General features: G+C 41.0%; 1 protein-coding gene and 1 pseudogene across 1 annotated transcript in view; both read right to left on the reverse strand.

The window, feature by feature from the left end:
- Positions 1–27,316, reverse strand: part of LOC134225622 (glucose dehydrogenase [FAD, quinone]) — a 184,552-nt gene that overhangs the window by 58,471 nt on the left and 98,765 nt on the right. The window contains exons 3-4 of the mRNA XM_062705834.1: positions 17,894–18,113; positions 17,494–17,620 (exon numbers count right to left, since the gene is read on the reverse strand). Coding sequence (XP_062561818.1) covers positions 17,494–17,620; positions 17,894–18,043 — 277 coding nt within the window. The 5' untranslated portion in view covers positions 18,044–18,113. The remainder of the gene's footprint in view (positions 1–17,493; positions 17,621–17,893; positions 18,114–27,316) is intronic.
- Positions 7,870–9,109, reverse strand: LOC134225625 (fibrinogen-like protein A; annotated as a pseudogene).

The raw sequence follows: 27,316 nt of genomic DNA on the forward strand, positions 1-27,316 counted from the left end.
GAAATTCCGTAAATTGCAGTTTCTGTTTAATTTGAGTTGAACGTCGTTGTTCTGTGCTGAAACGAAGACCAAATTCGCATGAAAAAAGCCTGTTAACCGTAAGCATCAACGTCATGCTTGTTTTATTTTCGTCATTTACGGTCAAAGTATCTTTGACTAAGAAAAAAAATCACTAGGTCAAGATTGTTTCGCTAGGTATTGCGAATGGAATGATTCAGTTAAAAGATTAAAAGGTGAAATCTGGGAGATGAATAGCACTTAGGACTGTCGATTAGTGTTGCTTCATTTGTCTGTACGCAGTGTCACACGTTGGGTTTATGCTGAGCCTAATGAAGGCCATGACTAACGTTTTAGATTGCAGTGATTTTTACTTAGGTAGGTTTTTAGCAGAGTTACTTTCAGATTCAATACTCTTATATCAGTACCAATGTGAGGAAACTGTTATCTGACACGTGAAAACAGATTGTGGAAACATCTGTTTTTTAAACTGTTTTAACACTTTAAATTCAACATCCATAAAAAAAATACTTTTAAATAACTATATTTTTTTCGATTTTGACGTAGGACTTCCGTCTTTCTTTACTATACTGGGTGTCATTTAGATTTTTGGAAATCGAGAGCGTTACGCTGGAAGGGAAGATTTTGAACGTTTCTAGCGCCTTTATCTTTCGATGGATTTTTAAGAATTATATATCAATCGACTTGGACACTCTCCACCATTTTGCCTATTTTATTGAAACTTAAGATTATTAACGATTAGCTAATGAGAATTTCAATTCTTGTCAAAGCCAGTCAAAATTTCATATGTAACCAATCCCGTGCATTCCTAACACGGACATCAGAATGCGGTATGTCACGGTATGTTCGGGTCTACCGGAAGATTTTCTTTGTGTATAAAAGAAGCAGTGCCTGCCGTGTGCGAGTTATTACAATTTGTGACAGCAGCGCGTACTGACGTGCTTTATGCTCCCGCATTTTCCGTTTCATTCGTTCGTTCGCTGTGTTTACCTACACAGCGACAGCATACAGTCACCAGCGGTAGAACTGCCGGTGGGTGGGTCTGCGAATATGCATAAAAGAAATGGGCGCATTTTTTTGTCATTCTGTGCTTGATGATGGTTGGATGCAGTGGTGTCGGTTGCGATGGATGCAATCGCCCATCGCATCGCTCGGGGTTCACGGCTACAGGCCGATGATGGCAGCGGTGGTGGATGAGGAAGAATAAAACTAGAGAGATTTAGTCTGCTCATCCAGGTGATGGGTTTCATAATCCATATGATCCCGGGATGGGTATGAGTCATGTCATATGACTGACCATATGTTAAGTTGTGCTTGGTACTGAACCACACGTACATTGAAATATGGTTATACTGTAACAGTTCTCATTCCCTAGAAAAAAAAAGTACGCTGATGAAAATAAGAATTCGATTAAAATAATTACTTTCATTTATTTGCAAAAGGCATTAGCAATTAAACATGCACAATCAGCAATAGTGTTAATATCCATTTTAGATTAGAAAATTTCGCTGTCTTACATGTAAATGTTTTAAAAAAGTCCGTAAAAAATAATTTCCAGAAGAATATTTAAATAAACTTTATCTTATTTTTTGTTTTTCATTTTCTGAGAAATTGTATTATTAAACTTGACGTAGACTCGGAGTTTGGGATCAAAACATTAAATAATGTTTCGTTGACGTATTAGCAGTACCTCCTCTATTTTAGTAGGGTTACTGCTCCTTGACTTGTTTCTTATTGTTGTGATTTTTTTTCAGCAGTTAGCACGCATGTTAGCAAAAAGAAGCAACGAAATTAGTGCTGTATTTCTTTGTTTGGAAAACGGGACAGTTCCCCTAAAATAGCACATTTTGCCCAAGTCTGGAAGTTTTATAAATAAAATTTTTAAACTTCAAATACTAAAAAGAAATCTATAGATGCTCTACATTTGCTTGAGTAAATAAGGGGCTTATAGTTAGAAACAAAGCAATTCTAATTATGTATTTAATTATTAGTTTTATTTCCAGAAGTTTTGAATAAACAAATTGCTAATAATTCTACACAGCATGGAAGTTGTCGTTTCCAATATCAATACCTATAATCAAACTCTATAGATCCAAAAGTTAGAAGTTAATTGTAAATACGTTACGTTTATACAAGTCATACGTCTACTCGCGGTTATGTTGAAAACATTACCCATTGCTCGTTTTTTCCCTTCTAGATGCCGTCGAGCTTCAATATACATTAAAATTGTCAACTGTCTTAAGACGATGTTAGTACTTTCCATACGTATTTCGACCTCAACTGTGAAGCGGTCTTCAGTGGCTCGTACTTGACTCGTCTTATGATAGTTGACGACTCCACTAATAGAGCTTAAATAATTTTCCTCCATTAAAATTGTGTTTTTCCTTCTTGTGATCATATTTAAGGTTAAGATTTTTTTTAAAAGATAAAAACATTTTCTTAATTGAGAAGGCAATAAAATTAAGAAGTGAAAATTATGAAAAATACATGAAAGTGATGAATAAGAAGTTGGTGTTGAGAAGTGAGAAGTTAGAAACGATTAATGAGAAATGAGTATCGAGAATTGTAAATTGAGAATAGTACCATGAAAAGTGAAGAGTGAGAGGGAAGTGAAAATAAGAATCAATGATTGTGAAGCAATACGCGAGCAATATGAAGTGAGAAATGAAATGTGAGAAGTGCCAAGTAATTAGCAAGAATTGAAATTAGTAAATTGAGAAGTGAAAAGCGTAAGTGAGAAGCGAGAAGTAAAGAGTGAGAAGCGAGAAGCTCGAAGTGAGATGTGAGAAATGAAATGTGGAAAGTACGAAGCAAAACATGAAATGTGAGAATTGAGAAATGAGAAGCGAGACGCTGAAAGTGAGAAATCTAAAAGTTAAGAATGAGTAGAAACAAGTGAAATGCAAGAAGTGATAAGTGAGAAAGAAAAAAAATGAGAACAGAAATTATAAAAGTAATATGCAAAAAGTGAAAAATTAGAAGAAACGCATGAAAAGAGAGAGTGAGGAGTGTGAAGTGAAAAGTAAGAAATTATATCAAAAATGATAAGTGAGAAGTGAGGAGCAAAAGATGAAATGTTGGAATTTAGCAATGAGTAGTGAGAAATTAGATTTGAGAAGTGAAAAGAATTGCACGATAAGTGAGACATTAGAAGCAAAACATAAAATGGGAAGGGAAAAGCGAGCAGAAAGAAATTAGATGTGAAAAGAGAGAAATGTGGTATCAGAGATAAGAATGGATAAGTAAAACGTGAAATGGAAATATAAAATATGATTTTTGGGTTCTGACCTTTGCACTATGGTCTAGGATACAGTTTTATGCGGAAAAATGCATTTTACGCCAAAATCAAAAATTATATTTTTTAGGAAAACAATTTGTTCTTCAAAGTTGTTCGGAACAGTAAGGCCATCATCATGATGCAATCAAGGGTGATTTATAGATTTTTTTTTATTTTACGGAGTACTGAGTTGTAGCGCAGTTAATTCCAATCATTTTTGCTTAAAAACTTTTTCTTTAGCTCTTCAATTAGGGTGTTCCTAAAAAAACAGTATTTTAGATCTATTTTTTTTGTTTTCGTTTTTCAGAAAAAAATGTTTTTGGGTGACTTTTAGAGCTAAAAAAATGCAGCTTTTGTTGTATAAATATGGTCAATATCTTTTGCAGATCAAAAGTTATAATTGTTTTTCAGTCTAAATTACGTTTTTAAAGTTGATATCTTCGATGGGGGCGATTTGCTACAAAATTAGCGCCAGAAAACCATGATATAAATTTAGTTTTCGTTCAGTGAAAGCACTTTGAGTATTTATATTTATTATATTTAAGCTTTGTAGGTTTCTTTTATCCTGCGCTTAATGGGGAAGCACCATAATAAGTATAAAGAAGAAATAAACTTCCACATAATAATGTGCATGCAAACTAGAAACGGCTTGTGCTAAATCAGTTTTTATCCAAATGAGCCCAAATTTTCGGAGGACCCTCAGAACATGATACAGAATTAGATGAGCGTTGTGGAGGCAAATCGTTTTTTTTAACAAGACAAGTGGAGTTATGATATCCGGATATGTTTCTGACGTCATTGTCCAACCTGCGATCAGTTCCGCAGCCCTTGAGGAAGTCTCCGGAAGCATCAATATGGGCCTTTTTTTTTAGAAATGTGACAAACTATAGAAATATGGGAATCAAACTTGGGCCTAGGAACTGACATCGGGATGGTCAATATCCCCAGAAACATAGCCAGATTTCATAAATCTCTTTGTCTTGCTAAATGCTGAAGTTTGATACCCATATTGCTAATACAGAGCGAAAATATTGTACTGGCTATTTTGGGGCTGGACAAGTACCGGAGTGTCCAGAAGAACTTCCAGAGGATCATGGTCTCAACCGGTCGCACCGAGGGGGGAGCAGTAAGAAAAGTGGACACAGTGAAGCGAGAAGGAGGCTGAAGTTGCAGTTGCTGAAGATTGAAGAGGAGAAGAAAAGCTTGAGAAGCAATTCCTGGAGAAGAAGTACGAGGCGCTTCTGAACTTTGGCAGTGAGTCGATGCTCGACCATCAGCAAGATCGAACAGTGGATCACTGATACGGATCGTCTCGGAATAGACGAGGACTCCGGTCTGAGATAAATGGACCTATCGAGAGCATCTCGCGAAGGCCCGCAGAGCATTTCGCTCGAAATCTCGGACAAGACGTCAATCAACCAAGCGAGCTACCACTACCGACGGGACGAAGCATTCAGCTCGTGAACCCTCAAGTACCGAATAGTTATCCAGCGCCTCCGTCGCTACTCCCACACCCAAGGAGGGAAACACTGGTACAAATGAACCAGTTCCTCCCTGAAAAGTCACGAAGGTCGGCCGCATGAACCGATAGCTGTGAAAATACGGCTTGGTTGAACAGTCTACGGAAGCTGTGCACCCGAAGAAACGAATACACATTCTGTAAATTTCCATTCTTTTTTTTGTGTCTTTATTAAGGAGGCTTTCAGTTTGTCAGTGTAATCAGTACGTGAGGGAAGACCTACATCAAGTCGTGAAGAACTTCTTTACTCTAGAAAGCATCGGAATTGTCATCCCGGATAAGCTTCCTCAACCGCAACAACGACGTTCAACCACACATCTTTGTTGATGCAAGTGAAGCGGGGTTCGCTACAATAGCGTACCTCAGATATCAAGAAGCATCGAACACAGAGTGCACATTGTTGGGGTCTAAGACAAGAGTCTCGCCACTTAAGTTCCTATTCATTTCACGATCGAACTTCAGGTTGCCATTATTAATGTTCGTTTAGCAGCTACTATCTCAGGATCATTAACTTTAAAAGTGAGCAAAAGATTTTTCTGGACGGACGCCAAAGACGCTTTGTGTTGGCTAAACTCCGACCACCGCCGTTACAGCCAATTCGTTGCATTCCGGGTCAGCGAGATACTGGAATCATCAGATATTCGGGAATGAAACTGGATTCCAAACAAGCAAAACGTGGCGGATGAGGGAACAAAATGGAGCCCAAATACTGATCTGTCAGTTTCAGCTCGCTGGTTTAACGGTCCATACTTTCTATGGAAGTCAGCTGAACATTGGCCTGCAGCGAAATATCGCATTGGAACTCTCGAAGAGCTTCGCCCACATCTGCTGCTACACATGAAGGAAAATGCATGTGTAATCGACACTCACCGTTTCTCCAATTGGTGGAAATTACTCCGCTTTTCTGCATACGTTTTTCGCTACATGTGCAACCTGAAACTTTCCTTTAGCAAGAAACAGTCCGCTTTTCCGCCAATGCGTCTTTCTGGATGAAGCAAACGTCATCAGAGTTCGAGGTAGAACGCAAGCCTTCAGATTCATTCCCAGCGATGCAGCTCGACCAGTCGTCTTCCCTCGAACGCACCCAGTTACCAAGCTCATTCTCGTCGATATCCACAAAAGGTTCAACCACCAGAATTACCAAACGAAGTACGCCAACGCTACCAAATCTCGAAATTGAAAGTAGCTTTCAGAGGAATCCGCAAGGACTGCCAAAAGTGTAGAAATGACCAAGCTTCTCAACGACCTCCGATGTTGAGTGACCTCCGCACACTCATGCCCTTTTACCTTCATGGGAATAGACTATTTTGGTCCTATGATGGTCACTGTAGGACGACGCTCCGAAAAACGATGGGGAGTTTTGGCAACTTGCCTCACAATACGCGCCATCCACCTAGAACTAGCCCACACACTGACAACTGATTCATGCATCCTAGTAATACGGAACATCATGTCTCGTAGAGGAACTCCTGCAATTATCTTCAGCGACCGTGGCACCAACTTTCAGGGTGCAAGTAAAGAGCTACGAGAAGCTTTGCAGAACGTCGACCAGGAACAGCTGATGAATGAGTTCACGACACCTAACACCGAGTGGACCTTTATACCACCAGCCTCTCCGCACATAGGTGAAGCGTGGGAACGCCTGATTCGCAGCGTGAAGGCTTCCCACTGACGAGGTACTGAATAGCATCCTACTGGAGATTGAAAACGTAATCAATTCAAGACCCCTGACTGAAATTCCCACGGACGGCGACGAATCATTGGTTTTGACAACAAATCATTTTTTACTTGGGTCATCGGATGGCCTGAAGCCATGGGTGCCGTACTCAAGTGATGGCCAACAAATTCTGACAAAGCTGGCTGAGGGATTACCTGCCTGTCATCACCCGACGCAAAAAGTGGCTCACCAAGGAGAAACCATTGCAAGTGGATTATAAAGATATAGGGACACGGCAGGTATTTTCGTCTTTTCGTCATAGTCTCGAAAACCAATAAAAGAGACGCTTTTTTGTAAAACTCATACGTACCAAATCGTAAGCTCAGGAGAAACGTTCTGCTATAGTGGAGTTTTAGCAAATGTACGTTGCTTTCGTTGGTTTTAGCTCCTATGACGATGGACGGAAATACCTGCCGTGTCCCTATAAGTTTATAAAAAAAATGCAAGTGGGCGACGTAGTCATCATCCTAGATCATAAGGCTCCTCGTAAAAGCTGGCCATAAGGATGTGTTATAGCCATCAAACAAGGCTCGAACAGTCAAGTGCGTAGTGCATAGTGCAAACAAGTCACGGTATCTACGAGCGCCCAGCCGTCAAGCTCGCTGTCCTCGACGTAGGCGTGAGGGAACAATACTCCTCAGTGCTTTTTTTAAAAGAAGATTAGCGAATTACTAAATATAAGTTCTTATTTTTCTTTTCGCTTTTGAGATAACACTGATCAACAAACTCTCTGTTTATGTTTATAATTCTCTCAATAAAGTATTATTGAATTCGACAATTCGAGCGAACGTCACGACTATTCTTCCAACAATATGAATAGATCTATTTAAAGCATTTTCATAAAACAGCGACAATTTTGCACTATATCGGTTGTGTTTCGTAAACATTGAAAAACGATTCATTATGCTTAATGTTTTCCTTGCTAGATTGAAAACGCAAATATTATGCATCATTCTATTTGAGCCACGCGGGAAAAATCCACCTGAATCAAAGTTGAATAATATGTTCAACCAGAACCTACAATTTTCTGACTACGCCACTGGCTGGCTTAACAAATATTACATACTCTGAGTGGATTGCATGCGAGATTTGATACAAAATGCTAAATGCGAAGAGTGTCACAACATTTTGCTTTGAGTGTATGTATTTTGTGTGGCAAGTACAATGGATAAACATCCTAGGCCGGATCGAGAATGGAATTCACCATCTCCGGATGGGCAATCTTACGTCTTTGTTTGCAAGTCTAACTGGAAACCAAAGACGCAAGGCTATACCCCAGGGCATGTATGATACTGAATGAATTTTCCAAACGTAAAATAGTATTGAAGAATCATTAGGTTGAAATTTATTTAAATCAGTTTTTCCTTCTTCCGAATCATAATCTTTGTAGAGCTGAATCCGTTGCACCAGGCGTACTTCGGCGGATTGTGGGTGTTCCAACAGGTCGACTCTCCTGTTCCTTTATACCGTCCATTCAGATTACTGGTCTGACAATTATTGTACCACCAAGCCCCGTGAAAGGTAACGGCACAATTGTTGTTACTCCCTGGAATTCTATCATTTTTCCTATCGTGCGTCGTGAACTTCATTCCTTTATGATAGCTGAACGAATCACCAGCCGAACCCTTAAAAGCTCCCAGTTCACTCAAAACATATTCTTGCTGTTCTGCGCCAATACGAAACAAATCATAGGAAGCGGTTATTCTATTAAAATCCCAATCCACGAGGTTAAACATTATTTCAAAATCTCCGGAATTCGTTATACGATGAACTTTATCAAGTCCCAACCAAAACGCAAATCCCCGAATCCGTTTTTGTACTCGTCCCAAGTTCTGTAGAAATCGACCTCTCCGGAAAATCGATGCTGAATAATGGTCCAATTTCCACCAAAGTTGATGAAGTCACAGAACGCTTCGAATGCTGGTTCGCCATTAGGTTGGATGTGAATTAGTCCCGGAATCTGCCTAGGGGCATCACTGCAAGAGCTGAAATTCGAACTCTGTTTCGCATTCTCAACCAGTTCTTTCGCTGTGTTAGTCATCCCTCCGTCACAAGTCTTCCCTCGCTCAGCTTTAAGCTCATTTACGGCCAGTTCCAAGTCCACAATTCTGAAAATGTCAAATTTACCTGTTAACCAAAAATCAACTTCAAGGTACCGATTCATCCACTGAACTTTAGTAACCTACTTTTGCTCCAGGAGTTCCATTTTGGCTATCAAAAGCTCGTAACCAAAACCGGAGACAGACTCTGCCCCATCAACTTCCAGCTGCCAGCTGCAGTGGCTCGTTAAAATCCACCATAAAACGACAAGCGTCGTAATCCGATGTGCACGAACCGGCATTATCAGTAGCAGCAGGAGGCCGGCTTTCAGTGGACTGGTGAAAACGACAACAACAGTACGGTGACGCGTCAACTGAACTTTGAAAAAAACAAACTCGAATGGTCAAGGTCCTGGAGCGACGAGAATGCATAAAGCTCAGAACGGATGATTAGTGCTCTGGGGATTATTCGCTGAATGTGTCATTACGTCATGAGGCGAAATGTGATTCCCACCGATGAGCTTGAATCCATAATTGGCTCTTGTTATGAGGTTTTTTTTTCTACAAGCCATGCTTTAGTAAGAGGAATATGGTTTGAAGTTTTACAGAGGGCAAAACAGACTTAGCTATAAAAGAAGTCAGAGAGGACGAATGACTTTTTTTGAGGTGTACCCACGTAAATAGTGAACAGCAATGTTTATGGTAACAAGAAGAGTCAGAAGTAGAGAAGGACACGGTTATAGTGATATTTCTAATTAATGAGCATCACTTAAACAGTTTTGATTGCGTATATTACAAAGTAAACATTTTTTTTAAATAAAAATTATGCATTCATTAGTGCAAGAAAAATGAACAATAAAAGAAGCAGCATCAACATACATGAATATGGTTTTTGAAACATTTCTGAATTCAAAGTTATGGACTGTTACTACCTAGTCGACGTTGTGATATTACCAAAGATATTTTTCAATCGCTAGCATTATTCTAATCGGAAAGTTTATCGCATAAATGGGATCTGCAACGTCATTCCATTGATTTTTTTGTCGTTTTTCAATTACTAAAAGAAAAGAAGTAGGTTTCTGATCAAGTGTGTCTTTTGGACAACGAAGTCACATTTAAAGCTTTAAACAAATGGAATCTTTTTGACGAGAACTCTAAGAAGCGGAAGCCAAGTGGAAGGAGCACTTTGAAGATTTTTTGAACGACGAAACCGAAGGTGTATTAAGGAGCACGATTGACACACAGTCAACGACGATCAAGCTGTGGAACCACCACCAACGCTGGATGAGGTAAAGCAGGCTCTTCATGAGCTGGAAAACGGCAAAGCTGCTGGGAAGTACGAGATCCCGGTCGAGCTTCTTAAACTTAAGTGAACAGCTGCATCAATCGATCCACACCATTATTCAAGAAATGTGGGAGGATGCTCTGGCAGATAATGACTGAGCTTGGTTTTCCGGCGAAATTGATTGAACTGGCATGTGCAACGAATAATGGTTCGAAATCAAGTTTTCGGATTGCAGACGAAGTGTTAACCTCGTGTGTGGCCTTAGATGGATTGAAGCAGCGTGATGCACTTCCGAATTTATTGTACTACATTGCACTTGCGATTAGGAAATCTATCGGTGCAGTACCCAGTCAACATTTTTTACCTTTAACCCTTGATATAGGTTTATAGGTTATTATATAAGAACCAACTTAATCGTATATAATGCACAGATTGGCTATATACGTACCAAAGTGGAGGCAATATAGGTACATACGAGTTTCATTTCACGATTTTTCTCGCCATCATACGGACATTATTACGATTGAATATTAAAGATATAAAAAAAAACTTATCAGCACCAAGTCTCGAACATGCGATCTTGCGATCTGCAGGTGGATACTATCTTGAAGTGAATCGGATTTTTGTCCAACATAAACTACACAATTTATATCTTTACAACTGCTTGAAACTTGTACAAGCCATTTGGACTGAAGTGGTTTCGATAATAATCTGACAAAGTTTGATATGCAGTGCGATTAAGATTTTTTATGAACGCAAATGCGACTTTATTTGCTGTTTGTTATACGATATGTGGTTTATGGGTAGTGGAGGCTTCTGTAATACGGAAGACTTCAGTGAGGTGGTCACTTAGTGCGAATGTCGGAAAACAATAACGAAAACAATATTCAACAGAGAACCGGATAGGGAACAGTGACTTCGTGGAAGGTCACGAACAGACTGGCTGGTGGTATCTGACCTGAGGAACCTGAACGTTCGGGAAAACTGGAGGAACAACGATTATGGAGCTCTACAATACTACAATACGTCAGGCATAGGAGTATCGACGCTGTAGCAAATCAGGTATCGAGGCCTCGTTTGAGTTTTGCCACTAACGCTCTGATCATTATAACTTTGTAGACGAGGGAGGAAGGTTGTCTGGCCGAAACCCATTCGGCCGAAAGCCATTTGGTCGAACGAATAATCCGGCCGAATAGGTTATTTGATCGAATAGGTCATATGGCCGAATAAGTCATTTGGCCGAAAAGGTCATTTTGCTTAATAGAACATTTGGCCAAATAGGACATTTGGCTGAATAGGTTATTTGGCCGAATAGGACATTTGACCGAATGGAACATTTGGCCGAATAGATTGTATAACATTTCGCCGAAAACCATTTCGCGTAATTCATTTCCGCGGTCCAGTCCGGTCTAGGATGTTTTCGGGTGGGAAACATTCTTGACTCTCTGGGCGTAGTGTATCCATTGTTCTTGCCACACAAGATACATACTCATGCAATGGCGGGGATAGATAAGCTTTCAATTAATAACTAAGAAAATGCTAATAGAATACTAAGTTGAAAAGCAGGAATGCAGAGCCATTGAAGAAGAAGAAGCAGCTTAGAAATCATTCAGCACTTCTACAATTATTACCTGGCAGGAAATTCTAAGTCACGAGATTAGCCAAAGTGCAACACGAGATTAGCCAAAGATTACTCCAAAAAAGTCGAGAAAATTTCTAATCGATAAATTTCCTAGACCGGGCCAGAAGTTTAACCCAGCCACCTTCAGCATAGTCTTGCTAGGCAGCCACGCATCTTCCCGCACGGCTCAGGAAGGCCTTCCAGAATACGTAGAAGTAGTTTTCGGTCCAGATATAATGAAGGGATTATCTCTTCTCTTTAATTTGTTAGGGATAGACGTTTCCATGAATACTTTTAAAGAAAGAATTACCCATCTTTTCACCTTATACCGGGCAGACGCGTTCTTTTAACCTTCCGGGACTTGCATGGTCCTAGATCACTCACGCAGTCCCGCTGATCTTGCGAACGACAAGCATGCTATTTTCGAAGGTGTTGTACATTTTACAACGGTGCGAGTCCCGGAAAGTTAAATAAGACATTATCAACTCCTTTCTCCTTATACCGGGCAGACGCATCCATTTAAAGAAGACATTACCCCTCTCTTCGTCTTCTACCCAGCAGACGCGTTCTTTTGAAGAAGGCATTATCAACTCCTTTCGCCTCATACCGGGCAGATGCATCCATTTGAAGAAAGCGTTACCCCTCCCTTTGCCTTATACCGGGCAGACGCGTTCTTTAAAATAAGACATTTTCAACTCCTTAAGCTTGTTCTTACTGGGCAGACGCATCTATTTAAGGAAGGCGTTACCTTCGCCTTATACCAGGCAGACGCGTTCTTTTAAAGAAGGCATTATCAACTCCTTTCGCCTTATACCGAGCAGACGCATCCATTCATTTTCTCTCCCATTTGCTTTATACCAGGCAGATGCGTTTATTCATAGAAGGGACTGTTTCCCTTTTTTATACCAAGCAAACGTGTCCATTCCAAGAGGGCATTCTTCACTCACCTTGCCTTATACCGACCAGATGCGGTCATTCAAAGAAAACATTACCTTCTTTCATTACTTTAAATCACTATTCAACAGAGTTTAGACCAGATTGCATGCAATTCAGCAGAATTCAAAAATATTTCAATGATAATTATCCTGACTGATTTCCACCAAATGACATTCTGCGAAATGTCTTTCGGAAAAAAAGGTGCATTCCGCGAAATGTGTTTTTGAGATTTGGTACATTCCGCGGAGTGTCGTACCGCGAAAAAAAAATCCACGAAATGTTTTTCGGCGAAATAGTATACAACCGGCCGAATAGGACATTTGAAAAGTAAGAAATGCGGTGTGAAAAGTGGGACGTTTACTTCTTTTTACTTATTTCTCACTTCTCTCTGTGAAAAGTTAGTAGTGCGAAGTGAGAAGTGAGACGTCTTTTTTCCCTCCTCACGTCTCACTACCCACTTCGCACTACTCACTTTTCACAGTTAGAAGTGGGTAGTGAGACGTTTCATTTCTCACTTCGCACTACTCACTTTTTACAGTGATTCCTCCCTTTCTCGCTTCTCACTGTCAGAAGTGAGAAGCGCGAAGTGAGTAGTGAGACATCTCACTTCTCATTTTTCACAGTGAGAAGTGAGAAATGAGTAGTAAGACGTCTCACTACTCACTTCTCACTCCTCATCTCTCACTTCTCACTCCTCGTATCTCACTTCTCACTACACACCTCTCACTTCTCACTCCTCATCTCTCACTTCTCATTCCTCATCTCTCACTTCTCACTGTGAAAAGTGTGTAGCTCGAAACGAGAAGTTGGATATCTCACTTCTTACTTCGCACTACTCACTTGTCACTAGTGATGGGCAAAACGGTTCATTCAGATGAGCGGCTCTGAACCAAGCGATCACTTAAATGAGTCGACTCATTTGAACGGCTCGTTAGTTCATTCAAAAGAACTATGAGCTCTCGGTGGCTTCAAATTAGCGGAGATCATTTTTAATTTTAACTTCTAGTAACTACTTTATAACTCATTTCTAGTGGACTGTTTTGCTGTTTTTAATTTGAAATACTAGGGCTAGGGCTTCCAATTTTCCCGGGAATCAACTTCCCGGGAAACGGGAAATAAAATCGAAGTTTCCCGGGATCCCGGAAAATAAATTTGAGCGGTTAAATTGACAGAAATTTATTCAGAATTATTATCAAAAATAAATTTTGGAGCTCAGATTATTTCGGCTGAAAGTCGATTTTGCTGCTGCGTGTACAATGTTGAAATACATTACAAAAGTAAGAAACTAGTCAATTTATTTTTCATATAACTTTATCTTTCCTTTATTCTTATTGGGTTGATTTTTTAAAAGTATGCCGCAGACTTTATTTACACGTTGTTGCATAAAATTTAAATATTCCTATCCTTCGATAGATTTTTTTAGAACTCTGAGAAGACACAAAAAAAAAACAAAATCCATTTTAGCCACTTCAAAATTTTGTCCGATTTAGCTGAAATGTTTTTGAAAAGCATATCTCATCATGCGAAAGCGGTTATGAGCTAACCCGTTGAATTGCAGATATTTTTCGAATATGTGAATATGTCTAATGAAAATGAAATCTTTAAAATGTAATACCAACGAATTAACCCCATGACTACAGAAAAATACAAAACATAGACGTTTCTGAACAAGTTTGCCGTCCATGTCTAAAAGCTTTATCTCCTTCGCAACATAGAATCAAATATTTCATCTTTATTTTGTAGATTCTAGATCATGTTCAAGCATAAGGTCTGCAGTGTCCTGATGAGATTTTTCTTAGGCCCATTGTCGCCTTCTGAAGTATGTCGTATTTCTAATCGATATAGTACTCAAAGATCTGTGATATTGGAGACATGTCGCTCTGCACAAGCATCTGCGTTCTCAAAGACACTATTGTTTTATTCTGGCTCTTCCTGAACGCTTCAGGTTTAAATCGTAGAATTCAGTAGCAACTCTACTTAAGCATGACATATTATCATTATGTGGATATAGGGAAATGAAAAGGATTTTGGTTTGTTTATTGGAAGAGGACATTTCCTCCATCAATTTTAAAAACGAAGTTTTATTAAGAGAACGAAGAGCAAATATTAGTAAAAATATAATTAATTAGTACCTATGATTCAGTTAATAAAACTCAAAACCTGTAAAAACACTTCCCGGGAAACGAATGTTCATATCCCGGGAAATCCATCCCGAGAATGGAAGCCCTAATTTGAACAATTTAAAGATTAACGGAATTCCAATTGAAATGTGTTCAGATTAAAACGGCCAAAGAAATTCAAAATATCAAGTAAGTGTAATATCAATGAAATGGCCGTTTATTCTTCGATTTCTCTTCAAGTCTTTACAAACTTTTCAATGTGAAATTTGGCTTACATATATAATTTTCTCATTGTTTTCCGATGTAAGTCGGCTACGTCACTCACTACAAATTTGTCCCGTTTAGAAAAAGTCCTCACGTGACGTAGTACATTACTCATAATACAAAGTCTTTTCAAGACTAACTGATGTACCCTCGAATAAATCGTTTTTCTCGGCAAGGAATCGTTAACTTTCGGCAGGTGAGGTTTAGTGGTGTACTTAGCGCCTTCAATTATGGCAGCAACTCATGGGTATTGTAATATGATTAGATTATAATATGATCTCGAAGCTTACTGATCTGTTCGTCAAACTTCTCCTATACAGACAACTGAGCTTCGACAGAACCTGTTTTTGAATTGACCTTTCCCGTTAAAAAACGTTTTATTCCCTCAATCGTTTCTTTATTTTATTTAAAGGTCAACTTTCCTGATGAACCTATTGCGGGCTTGGTAGTCATATGGCTACTGCTTCTGCCTCATACGCAGGAGGTCGTGGGTTAAATCCCAGGTTCGTTCCATTCTCCTACTTTGTATCTTTCTCTTTATTTCTCATGTTCTAACAATCGCTAGAACTGGAAATGGACTTCCATACCGTTTCCATTACTATTCCTATACCTTCAACTTGAGTATTCTAACAGTAATCTGCTAGAATTGGAAATGAACTATAGAGCTCGTTTCCTACATCCAATTAGAAAAAAATTAGAAATTCCATCAGTTACCTTCTCCTATCTATCACATTGGCAGCTCGTTAACCAAGACGGACCTCTGCCTCTCCAACCTAACCCATAAATTCCAACAAATTCCGCATGAACTCGTGGCAAGTGCAGAGGTATATTCGGCTTGCAGTGGGCGAGTGATTGCATCATCATTTCCTCCCCTTCCCTACATTGACTTGCATTCTGACGTGGCAGGCGCCAGTATGACCTAACAAATGAGATCACCAGTACTTGTACATTGAAGATGTGTGCTAGTCCCAAGCAAACATCTGTTGGTTCCCTGTGCAAGAACAGCTGATCTGGTCATAATGGAGTAGCAACTACGAGCAGTCAATCAAGCTCAAGCTCAAGCTCAACTTTCCTGATGAACCTATATAAAAAAGTGCTGGTTTTTAAGCTTGGCCTAATATGCGCCGATTTTCAACCAACATAAGGCCAATTCTTCAGGCCGACTCACACGTGCAGCACTTTTTCAGTTTTTGTTTTCGATTTTTAAAATAACTATAGAGACTTAAAAAAATGGGTTTGTTTGGTTCATTTGTGAGCCGCGGCTTAAATTTAGAGAGCCGTGGATTGAACACTTTTTCTTAAGAACCGGTTCAAACGAGCGGCTCGTGAGCGTTCGCCCATCTTTACTTTTCACAGTGAGAAGTAAGACGTTTCACTTCACACCCTTCATTTCTTGCTTATCACTTCTCACTGCGTAAAGTGAGAAGGAAGACGCCTCTCTTCTCACTCAACACTTCTAACTTCTTATTTCTCACTTTTCACAGTGAGAAGTGAGATGTGAGACGTAAAATGACACATTAGGCCGAATTATCTGTTCGGCCAAATGACCTATTCGGTCAAATGAATTATTCAACCAAATGACTTATTCGGTCAAATGACCTATTTGACCAACTGACCTATTCGCCGAATGACCTATTCGGCAAATAACCTACTCGGCCAAATGTTCCATTAAGTCAAATGACCTATTCAGTTAAATGGCTTATTCGGCCAAATGACTTACTTGGCCAAATGGGGACGAGCTTGTTAGGCTATCGCTTCTGCCTCATACCAAGGAGGTCATGGGTTAAATCCCAGGCTCGTCTCATTCCCATTCAGCAATCGCTAGAACAGGAAATTGACTTCCATACCGTTTTCTATTCCATATCTTTAAATTGACTATTCTAGTAGTAACTGCAAGAATTAAAATGAACGGAAAAGCTCGTATATTCAATTAGAATTCCATCAATTGCTATCCCCTATCAAATTAGCTGGGCAACTCGTGAACCAAGACGAACCTCTGCTCGTCGTCAACCTCACCCAAAAATTTCAATAAAATTCCGCTTGAACTCGTGGCAAGTGCAGAGGTATATTCGGCTTGCGGTGGGCGAGTGATTGCATCATCATCTCCTTCCCCTTTCTACATTGACTTGCATTCTGACGTGGCAGGCGCCAGTGTGACCTAACAAATGAGATCACCAGGACTTGTACATTGAAGATGAGTGCTAGTCCCAAGCAAATATCTGTTGGTTCTCTGTACAAGAACAGCTGATCTGGCCATAATGGAGTAGCAACCACGGGCAGTCAATCAAGCTCAAATGACTTACTCGGCCAAATGACTTATTCGGCCAAATGACCTATTCCGCTATATAACCCTTTCGGCCATATTGTTTGTTTGGCCAAATGGTATATTCGAAATATGATTAATTAATCGACTTGTGATTTTTTCTTACATACATCTGTTCAAATAGTATACCGTTTCAATTTCAAAACAAAGCACAAATTTCTTTCATGTATAGTTTTCATGCGAAAAAGATCGAAGATTCGATGATATTTTCATTTAGTTGTCTGAGATAGGAAAAAGCGCTTTGCTCACTGTTTTATGACGATCACGACATTTCCCAATACTGCTTGTAGCATAAATATCTGTTGAAAGTTCATTTAACAGAGTTCATATTGGATTTAGCTACAAACATATTCATCGGTATCAATCGAACTCACCTGCTTCTACTAATAGCACCTTCCAGTTTTTAACTTCTGATAGACGTGATGCAATCACTGAGCCTCCCGATCCACCACCAATCACGATGAAATCGTATTCATAGTCCGTGCTTCTCGAAGTTTTGGTCTGTTGGAACGAAATTAAAAGGATCTAGAGTTGTATTGATTGATCTTAAATGTTGGGAATCGCCAGGCACTTCCGTCTATGTTAATTTCGTTGACTTCACCGTATCAGAACACCCAGTTCTGAGTCCAAATTTTTATGTAGAGGAATTGTATCAAAAATATGTCACATTCATTGTTTTTAGAGCCTATAGTGGATTTGACTACAGACGGAAATAACTGACGTAACCCCAATAATTGGCTTGTCTCATGTCCAAACTTTGTTTATTTACATTACCTTCATCCTACCGCAGGGATCTTCCAGATCGCACTGGGACCGAATGAACACCTCCAGCAGCCCCATAAACAGCATGTACTGCGATCCACCGCAGAGGGCTGCTAACGTGGCCCCCACCGGTGGGGCCATCGGACAAGCGCAGGACGACATCCCGCGGCTGTTACGCGACACTGAAGTTCAAATTCGTTGGAATCACACTTCCTGTTGCTTCGAGTTGTTGCTGCAAAGGAAAAGTGGAAACAGAGCGAAACAAGAATGAGTAAATGAGTCTAATTATGTTTGTCTTGGATAATTGGGACGTGATTGCATTGGTTGGCGATTGTGTTACTGGGGAAGGTCGTGGCTTATGAGAAGCTATGCTAATTAGTTTTTTACAATTCGGTCTCTTTAAAGGTCTTTAATGGTCAAGGGAAGCCAAATTAGCAGTAGTGCTTTAAGAGGACTTGAGGAATATATTTATAAGATTTTGTAAACATTCGAATAACTGATGGGTAATCAACATTGAACGCCGTACATAAGTTCAGTTACAACTGGTTATCGAGACAAAAAAAAAATACGACGAGATGGAAAGTTAATGGAAAAGCTTAAGAAACACATTTCCACCATTCGGTGGATTCCTTTCTTCATAATATCGTTACCCATCCATCTCCACAAATTGTGGGTGTCAGATTTTGCGAACCAAGCCAAAGCTAAATGTTTTTGTAGCGACAAAGGAAAGAGCACAAAAGAATAAACATCAAGTTAAAGGATATCGCATCTCCAGCACGAAGCGACAAAAATGCTGATGTCCCCAACCTTTCTTTGAGTTCGCCTGCCACAGGCAAGGCAAGCGGTGTGCGAAAAAGCAAAACAAAAACTGGAACAGGATACTTTTAAAGATCAAGGCAAGTGGAGCACAATTACTTATCGAATCAAAATGCCAAAAAAAGGCAGTCAAGAAATTCTGTGACATTAACTGGTTTTTAGAGTATGCATATTATGGACCGCATCTGTGCCTTTCCAAGTGGTTCCCGAAATCCGATTTGATTATTGCTTTGACTTTTCAGAACACAGCTAAATTGACTTCCTACAACTTTTATCAACTTTTTACGGGTGCTGGCTATTTTGGTATTTTCGTCTGAATTAATCTTCAAAGGATGACCTACAGCCAGCCAAATCACTACAGCGGCAGATGTTATTATCAAAGTCACCAATTTTTTTTTTTACGATAGACGGAAGCACCAAAATTATTATAACAGAATCATTCGAAAAAAAGATTGGTATTCATTAATATTCGAGTCAAATGTTAAATTTGAGCAGCTTCACAGCGCGTTATTAACACTAATGAATACTTAACGGGTGTGAATACAATTTACCAATAATCTGCGGAAGTAATGCGCACAAGGCGGTTCTTCAACTTCATCGTCGGCGCCAAAAAAGTATAAAACAACAGAAGTCCGGAAGCGAAAGTGAAGATAATTCGGCCACACACTGCTTAAGAGTGGAAACGAAATCTGCATGCAAACGATGGATTGGCATAAAGGCATTACATCATAGAAGAAGCAAACAAAGCCGGATGGTGTTGAGGCTATTTTAGAATTTTAAACAATTTATCGAGAAATTCTTGACTAAAAATGTATACGACGCCTTGTGGATTATCACCATGTTGTATTATCTAAATTCCCTAGAATTAAATTCGTTTGATTGTACGAGATAAACCTTATAATACAAAATAGAATCAGTTGTCCAAAGCTCTTCCGGTACCCTTTTTTGACGGTGCAGCCTCAACAAAGAAATGGAGGAAACAGAACAAAGGCAGTTTAAGCCGCCATGTGTCCTATTAGCTTCAATAAGAGTTCTGCATTATTCATAACATTTGTCGATGTATTTACATTGTCCCATTAGTTATTAAAGCCTTGTGACCTCTCAATAGATGAGCTCCATTTCGAACACAACAAACTTTTAACACACAGTGCAAATTGATTCATTTCGGCTTTGTTTTATTCATTGCAAATTGTACCAACATTCTATACTTTGGATGAAGAAGTCGCATGGTAGGAACATGATCTGTTTTCAAGTTCGCGTGCAGAACATAATGCTGTGGGCAGTGAGAAAACTTACACCTTCTTTCGTCCCTTCTACTGCTGTCGCGGCGATGAACCTATTTTGCTACAAGCCTTTCCCCACGGATTAACTTTCAGCTTCGATTGTACCGCCTGCCAGAGCCTGACCAAGGACAGACGCTGCCGGGGATCGGGAGAATAGTAAGGCTCCAAAAGAGCACGAGTTCAAGTTCAATGTGCTGTCTCGGAGCGCAAGACAGCAGCCCGATGGTAGTGCCAGCGTAAGTAAGACATATGTACGGTTGCAGGAGAGTGGGTAGATTGATTTAATTAAGACAGCGAAGAGCACGCGAAAGGCTTTAACCAGCAGCAGAAGCAGTACCATTAACCTTCGGTGCAGGCACACGATGTGGTAAAGCTGATTTATGGGAATTGTTGTTTGCTTCGGAGGGAGTAGAGAAAAGGAAAACAAATTTTATCTGTGATCCTCGGCTGAATGATTTATTCGGGGTGGAAAATGGCTTGAATTTCTCCTTTGAAGTACCAACGTTCTGTTTGCTTTCTTGTTAATCATGTAACGTAGAACGAATGAAATTATATTTGTTTCTGGAGAAAATCAATATCGTATTAAATGTCAATTCATCCGTATAAATTACAGCAGCTGGTTAAAATGCATATTCGCGTTTCAAAATTGCCATAATAGGTCGTTTGGTCGAAATAGTCATTTGGCCGAATAGGTCAGAAGGCCGAAAATGACGTTCAGCGGAAGTGATCGTTTGACAGAGAGGGCCATTTAGCCGAAAATGACATTTGACCGAATGGGTCTACGACCCAATGTCAATTGCTGAACTGTAATATGGTCAAAAATTTCAACTAGTTTGGCCACAAAACATTTTCGGCCAAATGGCCTTCCTGTCAAACGACCATTTCGGCCAAAGGACTATTTCTACAAATGGTATTTTTGGTCAAATTACTTTTTTGGTCGAATGACATTTTCAACCGTATGTCCATTTCAGCCAAATAGCATTTTCAGTTTTGGCCTAATGGTTTGTACGGCCAAACGCCTTTCGGCCAAATTGAAGCTTCTCGTCCTTTGGCCAAAAGTTATTTGGCGAAAATTCATTCGTTCAAATGCCACTTGGCGTAGTAACACGAAATCATTTACTGTGCTGCTTTTACGAGAAAAACATCACAGAGCAGTCAAAAAGCCGCTTGGTAAGATTTGGAAGAACCCTGGCCAAATATCGCTTAATTTTTTTTTTTGAACTGCCGCGACGAATCTTAACGAGTATTATTCGCTTAACTTTTCAAAAGGACCTAAGTAACATTTTTTTCATGAATTAATTTGAATAGTGCAATCAGGTGGAATAACATGAAAGCTATTGATTGCAGTATTCAAATTAATTCATGAAACAAATGTTACTTAGATCCTTTTGAAAAGTTAAGCAAATAATACTCGCTAAGATTCGTCGCGGCAGTTCAAGGGTTAAAAGAAGCTGATAAAGACTGTGACTATCAATTCTGCATTCGTTATCCCTTCGGAGTTAGTGAATGGATAACAAATGACGGCGGCGTTAGCTCGTTGGGGTGCAAAATGCATATCGGTTAAAACTGTAGTACAATTTTGCTCAAACACTGAGCAGATGATCGATAGAAAGTATGATGACCGGCACTGTGAGCCCGAGAGGATCCAAGTTCCTCCCGGAATTCCTCCTGAAGTTCTTTTCGGAAGTTCCTCCCGGAATTCCTCCAGGATGTTCCTCCCGGAATTCCTCCGGAAATTCCTCCCGGAATTCCTCCGGAAATTCCTTCCGGAATTCCTCCAGGAGTTCCTCCCGGAATTCCTCCCGGAGTTCCTTCCGGAGTTCCTCCCAGAGTTCCTCCTGAGTTCCTCCTGAGTTCCTCCCGGAATTCCTCCCTGAGTTCCTCCCGGAATTCCTCCAGGAATTCCTCCGGAAGTTCCTCCAGGAATTCCTCCGGAATTCCTCCGGAATTCCTCCGAAAGTTCCTCCCGGAATTCCTCCGGAAGTTCCTCCCGGAATTCCTCCGGAAGTTCCTCCCGGAATTCCTCCGGAAGTTCCTCCCGGAATTCCTCCGGAAGATCCTCCCGGAATTCCTCCGGAAGTTCCTCCCGGAATTCCTCCGGAAGTTCCTCCCGGAATTCCTCCGGAAGTTCCTCCCGGAATTCCTCCGGAAGTTCCTCCCGAATTCCTCCGAAGTTCCTCCTGAATTCCTCCGAAGTTCCTCCCGGAATTCCTCCGGAAGTTCCTCCTGGAATTCCTCCGAAGTTCCTCCTGAATTCCTCCGGAAGTTCCTCCTGAATTCTCCGAAGTTCCTCCCGGAATTCCTCCGGAAGTTCCTCCCGGAATTCCTCCGGAAGTTCCTCCCGGAATTCCTCCGGAAGTTCCTCCTGAATTCCTCCGAAGCTCCTCCGGAATTCCTCCGAAGTTCCTCCTGAATTCCTCCGAAGCTCCTCCGGAATTCCTCCGGAAGTTCCTCCTGAATTCCTCCGAAGTTCCTCCCGGAATTCCTCCGAAGTTCCTCCGGAATTCCTCCGGAAGTTCGTCCCGGCATTCCCCCGCAAGTTCCTCCCGGAAGTCCACCGGAAGTTCCTCCTGGAATTCCTCCGAAGTTCCTCCTGAATTCCTCCGAAGTTCCTCCCTGAATTCCTCCGGAAGTTCCTCCTGAATTCCTCCGGAAGTTCCTCCCGGAATTCCTCCGAAGTTCCTCCGGAATTCCTCCGAAGTTCCTCCCGGAATTCCTCCGGAAGTTCCTCCCGAATTCCTCCGAAGTTCCTCCGGAATTCCTCCGGAAGTTCCTCCGGAATTCCTCCGGAAGTTCCTCCCGGAATTCCTCCGGAAGTTCCTCCTGAATTCCTCCGAAGTTCCTCCCGGAATTCCTCCGGAAGTTCCTCCTGAATTCCTCCGGAAGTTCCTCCGGAATTCCTCCGGAAGTTCCTCCGGAATTCCTCCGGAAGTTCCTCCCGGAATTCCTCCGGAAGTTCCTCCTGAATTCCTCCGGAAGTTCCTCCGGAATTCCTCCGAAGTTCCTCCCGGAATTCCTCCGAAGTTCCTCCCGGAATTCCTCCGGAAGTTCCTCCTGAATTCCTCCGAAGTTCCTCCTGAATTCCTCCGGAAGTTCCTCCTGAATTCCTCCGGAAGTTCCTCCTGAATTCCTCCGGAAGTTCCTCCCGGAATTCCTCCGAAGTTCCTCCTGAATTCCTCCGGAAGTTCCTCCCGGAATTCCTCCGGAAGTTCCTCCTGAATTCCTCCGGAAGTTCCTCCCGGAATTCCTCCGGAAGTTCCTCCTGAATTCCTCCGAAGTTCCTCCCGGAATTCCTCCGGAAGTTCCTCCGGAATTCCTCCGGAAGTTCCTCCTGAATTCCTCCGGAAGTTCCTCCCGGAATTCCTCCGGAAGTTCCTCCTGAATTCCTCCGGAAGTTCCTCCCGGAATTCCTCCGGAAGTTCCTCCGAAGTTCCTCCTGAATTCCTCCGGAAGTTCCTCCCGGAATTCCTCCGAAGTTCCTCCCGGAATTCCTCCGAAGTTCCTCCTGAATTCCTCCGGAAGTTCCTCCGGAATTCCTCCGGAAGTTCCTCCGGAATTCCTCCGGAAGTTCCTCCTGAATTCCTCCGGAAGTTCCTCCCTGAATTCCTCCGAAGTTCCTCCTGAATTCCTCCGAAGTTCCTCCTGAATTCCTCCGGAAGTTCCTCCTGAATTCCTCCGGAAGTTCCTCCGGAATTCCTCCGAAGTTCCTCCGGAATTCCTCCGGAAGTTCCTCCCGGAATTCCTCCGGAAGTTCCTCCAGGAATTCCTCCGGAAGTTCCTCCAGGAATTCCTCCGGAAGTTCCTCCAGGAATTCCTCCGGAAGTTCCTCCAGGAATTCCTCCGGAAGTTCCTCCAGGAACTCCTCCGGAAGTTCCTCCAGGAATTCCTCCGGAAGTTCCTCCAGGAATTCCTCCGGAAGTTCCTCCAGGAATTCCTCCGGAAGTTCCTCCTGGAATTCCTCCGGAAGTTCCTCCAGGGATTCCTTCGGAAGTTCTTCCAGGAATTCCTCCGGAAGTTCCTCCAGGAATTCCTCCGAAAGTTCCTCCAGAAATTCCTCCGGAAGTTCCTCCAGGAATTCCTCCGGAAGTTCCTCCAGGAATTCCTCCGGAAGTTCCTCCGGAAGTTCCTCCGGAAGTTCCTCCAGGAATTCCTCCGGAAGTTCCTCCAGGAAGTTCCTCCAGGAATTCCTCCGGAAGTTCCTCCAGGAATTCCTCCGGAAGTTCCTCCAGGAATTCCTCCGGAAGTTCCTCCGGAAGTTCCTCCAAGAATTCCTCCGCAAGTTCCTTCAGGAATTCCTCCGCAAGTTCCTCCAGGAATTCCTCCGGAAGTTCCTCCAGGAATTCCTCCGGGAGTTCCTCCAGGAATTCCTCCGGAAGTTCCTCCGAAAGTTCCTCTAGGAATTCTGCCGGAAGTTTCTCTATGAATTCTTCCGATAGTTTGTTTGGAAATTTCTCCGTAAATTTGCCCTGAAATTCATCTGAAAATTCGTCCAGAAGTTATTCCAGGATTTCCTGCAGAAAAGCTCCACCAGGAATTCCATGCCTAAAGCTAATCTAGAAATTCACATGAGAATCCATCTATCCATTAGCGATTCTTTAAGAAATTCCTCCGAAAGTTCTCCTTGGCGATCCTCCAGAAATTCTACCAAGAAATTTTAATAAATTACATCGAAAGCTCACGAAGTTATCACTCAAGGTATTCTTCAGGAAATTCTATGAATGGCGTCGGGACATTCTTCTTTTAAAAAAATTCACGTTGGATTTTTTTATGAAAATCCGAAGGAGTTCTTAAAAGATTTCGAAAAACAATCCCTGGAGTATTTCTTGAGGAAAAACTCGAAGAAATTCCAGGTTTAAAAAAACAGGAACACCTTACAGACTGATCACTTAACACCTAGCATGAGAAAACGGACTGGACACATAACACCCAGTGTGGAGAATTTTCCGATCACAAAAAGTTGTCTCCTTATCAGGGCGGGAATCGAACCCACACTCCATAGCACTTGCGCTTAGGCGATTGACGTCGCTAACCGCACGGCCACGAAGCCCATCATGGCGCTGTTGCGGTGGTGAGTAGGCTGAGAACGGTCCAAGGCTAATATTAAAGAAAACAAAAACAAAGCTGGAGTTCCAGTAGACTCACCATGACGTTATCGCGGTGGTGAGTAGGCTGAGAATGATACAAGGCCTTAAAAAAATTAAACATAACATAACAAAGTTCTCATGAAAATGGTCGCAAAATTACGAATAAATTTCAGGAAAGATGGCGATTCAAACAGAAAATGTGTTAACAAAAGCTTTGAGTTATTACTGTTATCCAGTGAAAGCTTATTACGCTGGGTAATCAATTGTGTGTGACTCAGTAATTGCAGCGAAAGATTTCGTAATATTGTATGTTGAATGATTGAATAACATTTAATAAAATTATAATTGGACGGTACTATTGGATTAGTAAATTGTATTTAATTATTTTTGGATTTGTATGTACGTTTTGGATAATGATATTCAATGATTTCGGAAATTAGAATTAGTGAAATTTAAGAAATTTCGTATAGAATTCATAAAATTGAAATTGGACTTGCAGATTCTAAAACTAGATTTCGGAATTCGAGCATTGGATTTTCAAAAGTGAATACTTGATTTGGAAAGTGAGTATAAAAATCACATTTTGATATTGAAGCTTTATAGTAGATTCAACTATTAGTTTCGAATATACCATCCGGATTTTACTAACTTACTTATATACGAAACTAGTTGACCCGGCAGACGTTGTCCTGCATAGTAGGCGAAAAGGCGCCTTGCGAACTGCCCATTCGAAATTCCCATACGATTCTTTATTTTAGTTTTTCACGATTTTCTCTACTTCACTAACGATTTTCGACTGAGAAAATATCATATAAACCCGTCGGAAACGATAACAGTCATATTCGCTGAAGGAATGGAGAAAATCCATCCAGCCGTTTTCGAGTTATGCGGATACGAACACAGACCATTTCATTTTTATTATATAGATTTGAAAAGTGATCTTGATGTTTGAATTCTACATTCGATTTGCATAACGGATGCTGGAAATTGATTTTGGATTTGATTTGGATTGGATTTAGAATGGATTTGAATTGGATTGGTGTGTATTAGGATTGGATTTGAACTAGATTTGGTTGGAATTCAATTTGAAACGGATTTGGATTGGAAATGGATTGATTTGAATCGGATTAGAATTCGATTTGGAATCGACTTAGATTGGATTTGGATCAGATTATGATGGGATTTTATTTGGAAAGGTTTTGGATTAGATTTGGATATGAATTAGATTGGATTAAGATTGGATTTGGGTTTAATATTTTATAGTCCTTCAATTACCATCGGCGTGATTAAAAGTACACTCGGCAACGCGTGAAATAGATTAACTAGATAAAGTTTCTTTACCTATTTTAATAAAATTAAAAACGATCACCATTTTCTTGAAGCAATAACATAATTTTTATAACACAATACTGATGCAATGCAACCCTGTTTGAGCGGAGACGAGCCAGCCTTGGGCTGAAAGTCTCTTTAATAAAGACACAAAAAAAAAAAAAAAAAAAAAACTCTGTTTGAGCAGCTATCATTATCCAACCCAGTATTAGAACGCCAAACTTTCATTTTAGTAACCACCAGTTATACTCCCTTTCCGACAGCCGCAATCTTTTGGCAAAATTACAGCTCTAATAAATTTGTGTATATATCATCAGCCGTCGCCGCACCACAAATAACCATGTTGGTCGATGATGAGACAGCTGGTGATACCCTATTCGTGACGATGTTTGCCAAACCGACAAAACCGATCAAATCAGGCTTTCACAAACCGATAAAATCTTGTTAACAACTGCCAACCCACCCGCTACTGGCTGGCTGGTTGAGCTGCGGCAATTCATGGAACGGAGAGGGCGGCATTATTCCACCTGATGAACTCCTCGATTTATATTTTCCGGCCCTTTCATCTTTTGCGTGGGGGTTATTATTTCGCTCATCTGCAGAACCCGGGGCACCAGAAGAAGCAACCAGCAACTGCCTATGATGATCGATTTCACGTGGAAAATGAAACAAACAAGAGGCTCGCATTCCGATCGTTCACAAGAGTCATTTCCATTGTATTCAATTATACTATCCGAGCTTTTCGTGAGCCCTTAGGTGGGCGGCGTTGTCGAAACGGAAAATCTTCTGCATACCTTCCAGCATCGCCCAACCACAGAGATCGAACACGGAGGGTGGATGGAGTGTTGCAACTGAACCGGAAAATGGGTGCCCTATTAGTGAGCCAGGTGGGGGTGCCTGGGAAGACGTAGGCAGTTTGGTTT

Source organism: Armigeres subalbatus, chromosome 3 (genome assembly GCF_024139115.2).
Source record: "Armigeres subalbatus isolate Guangzhou_Male chromosome 3, GZ_Asu_2, whole genome shotgun sequence".
Taxonomy (NCBI): Eukaryota; Metazoa; Arthropoda; class Insecta; order Diptera; family Culicidae; genus Armigeres; species Armigeres subalbatus.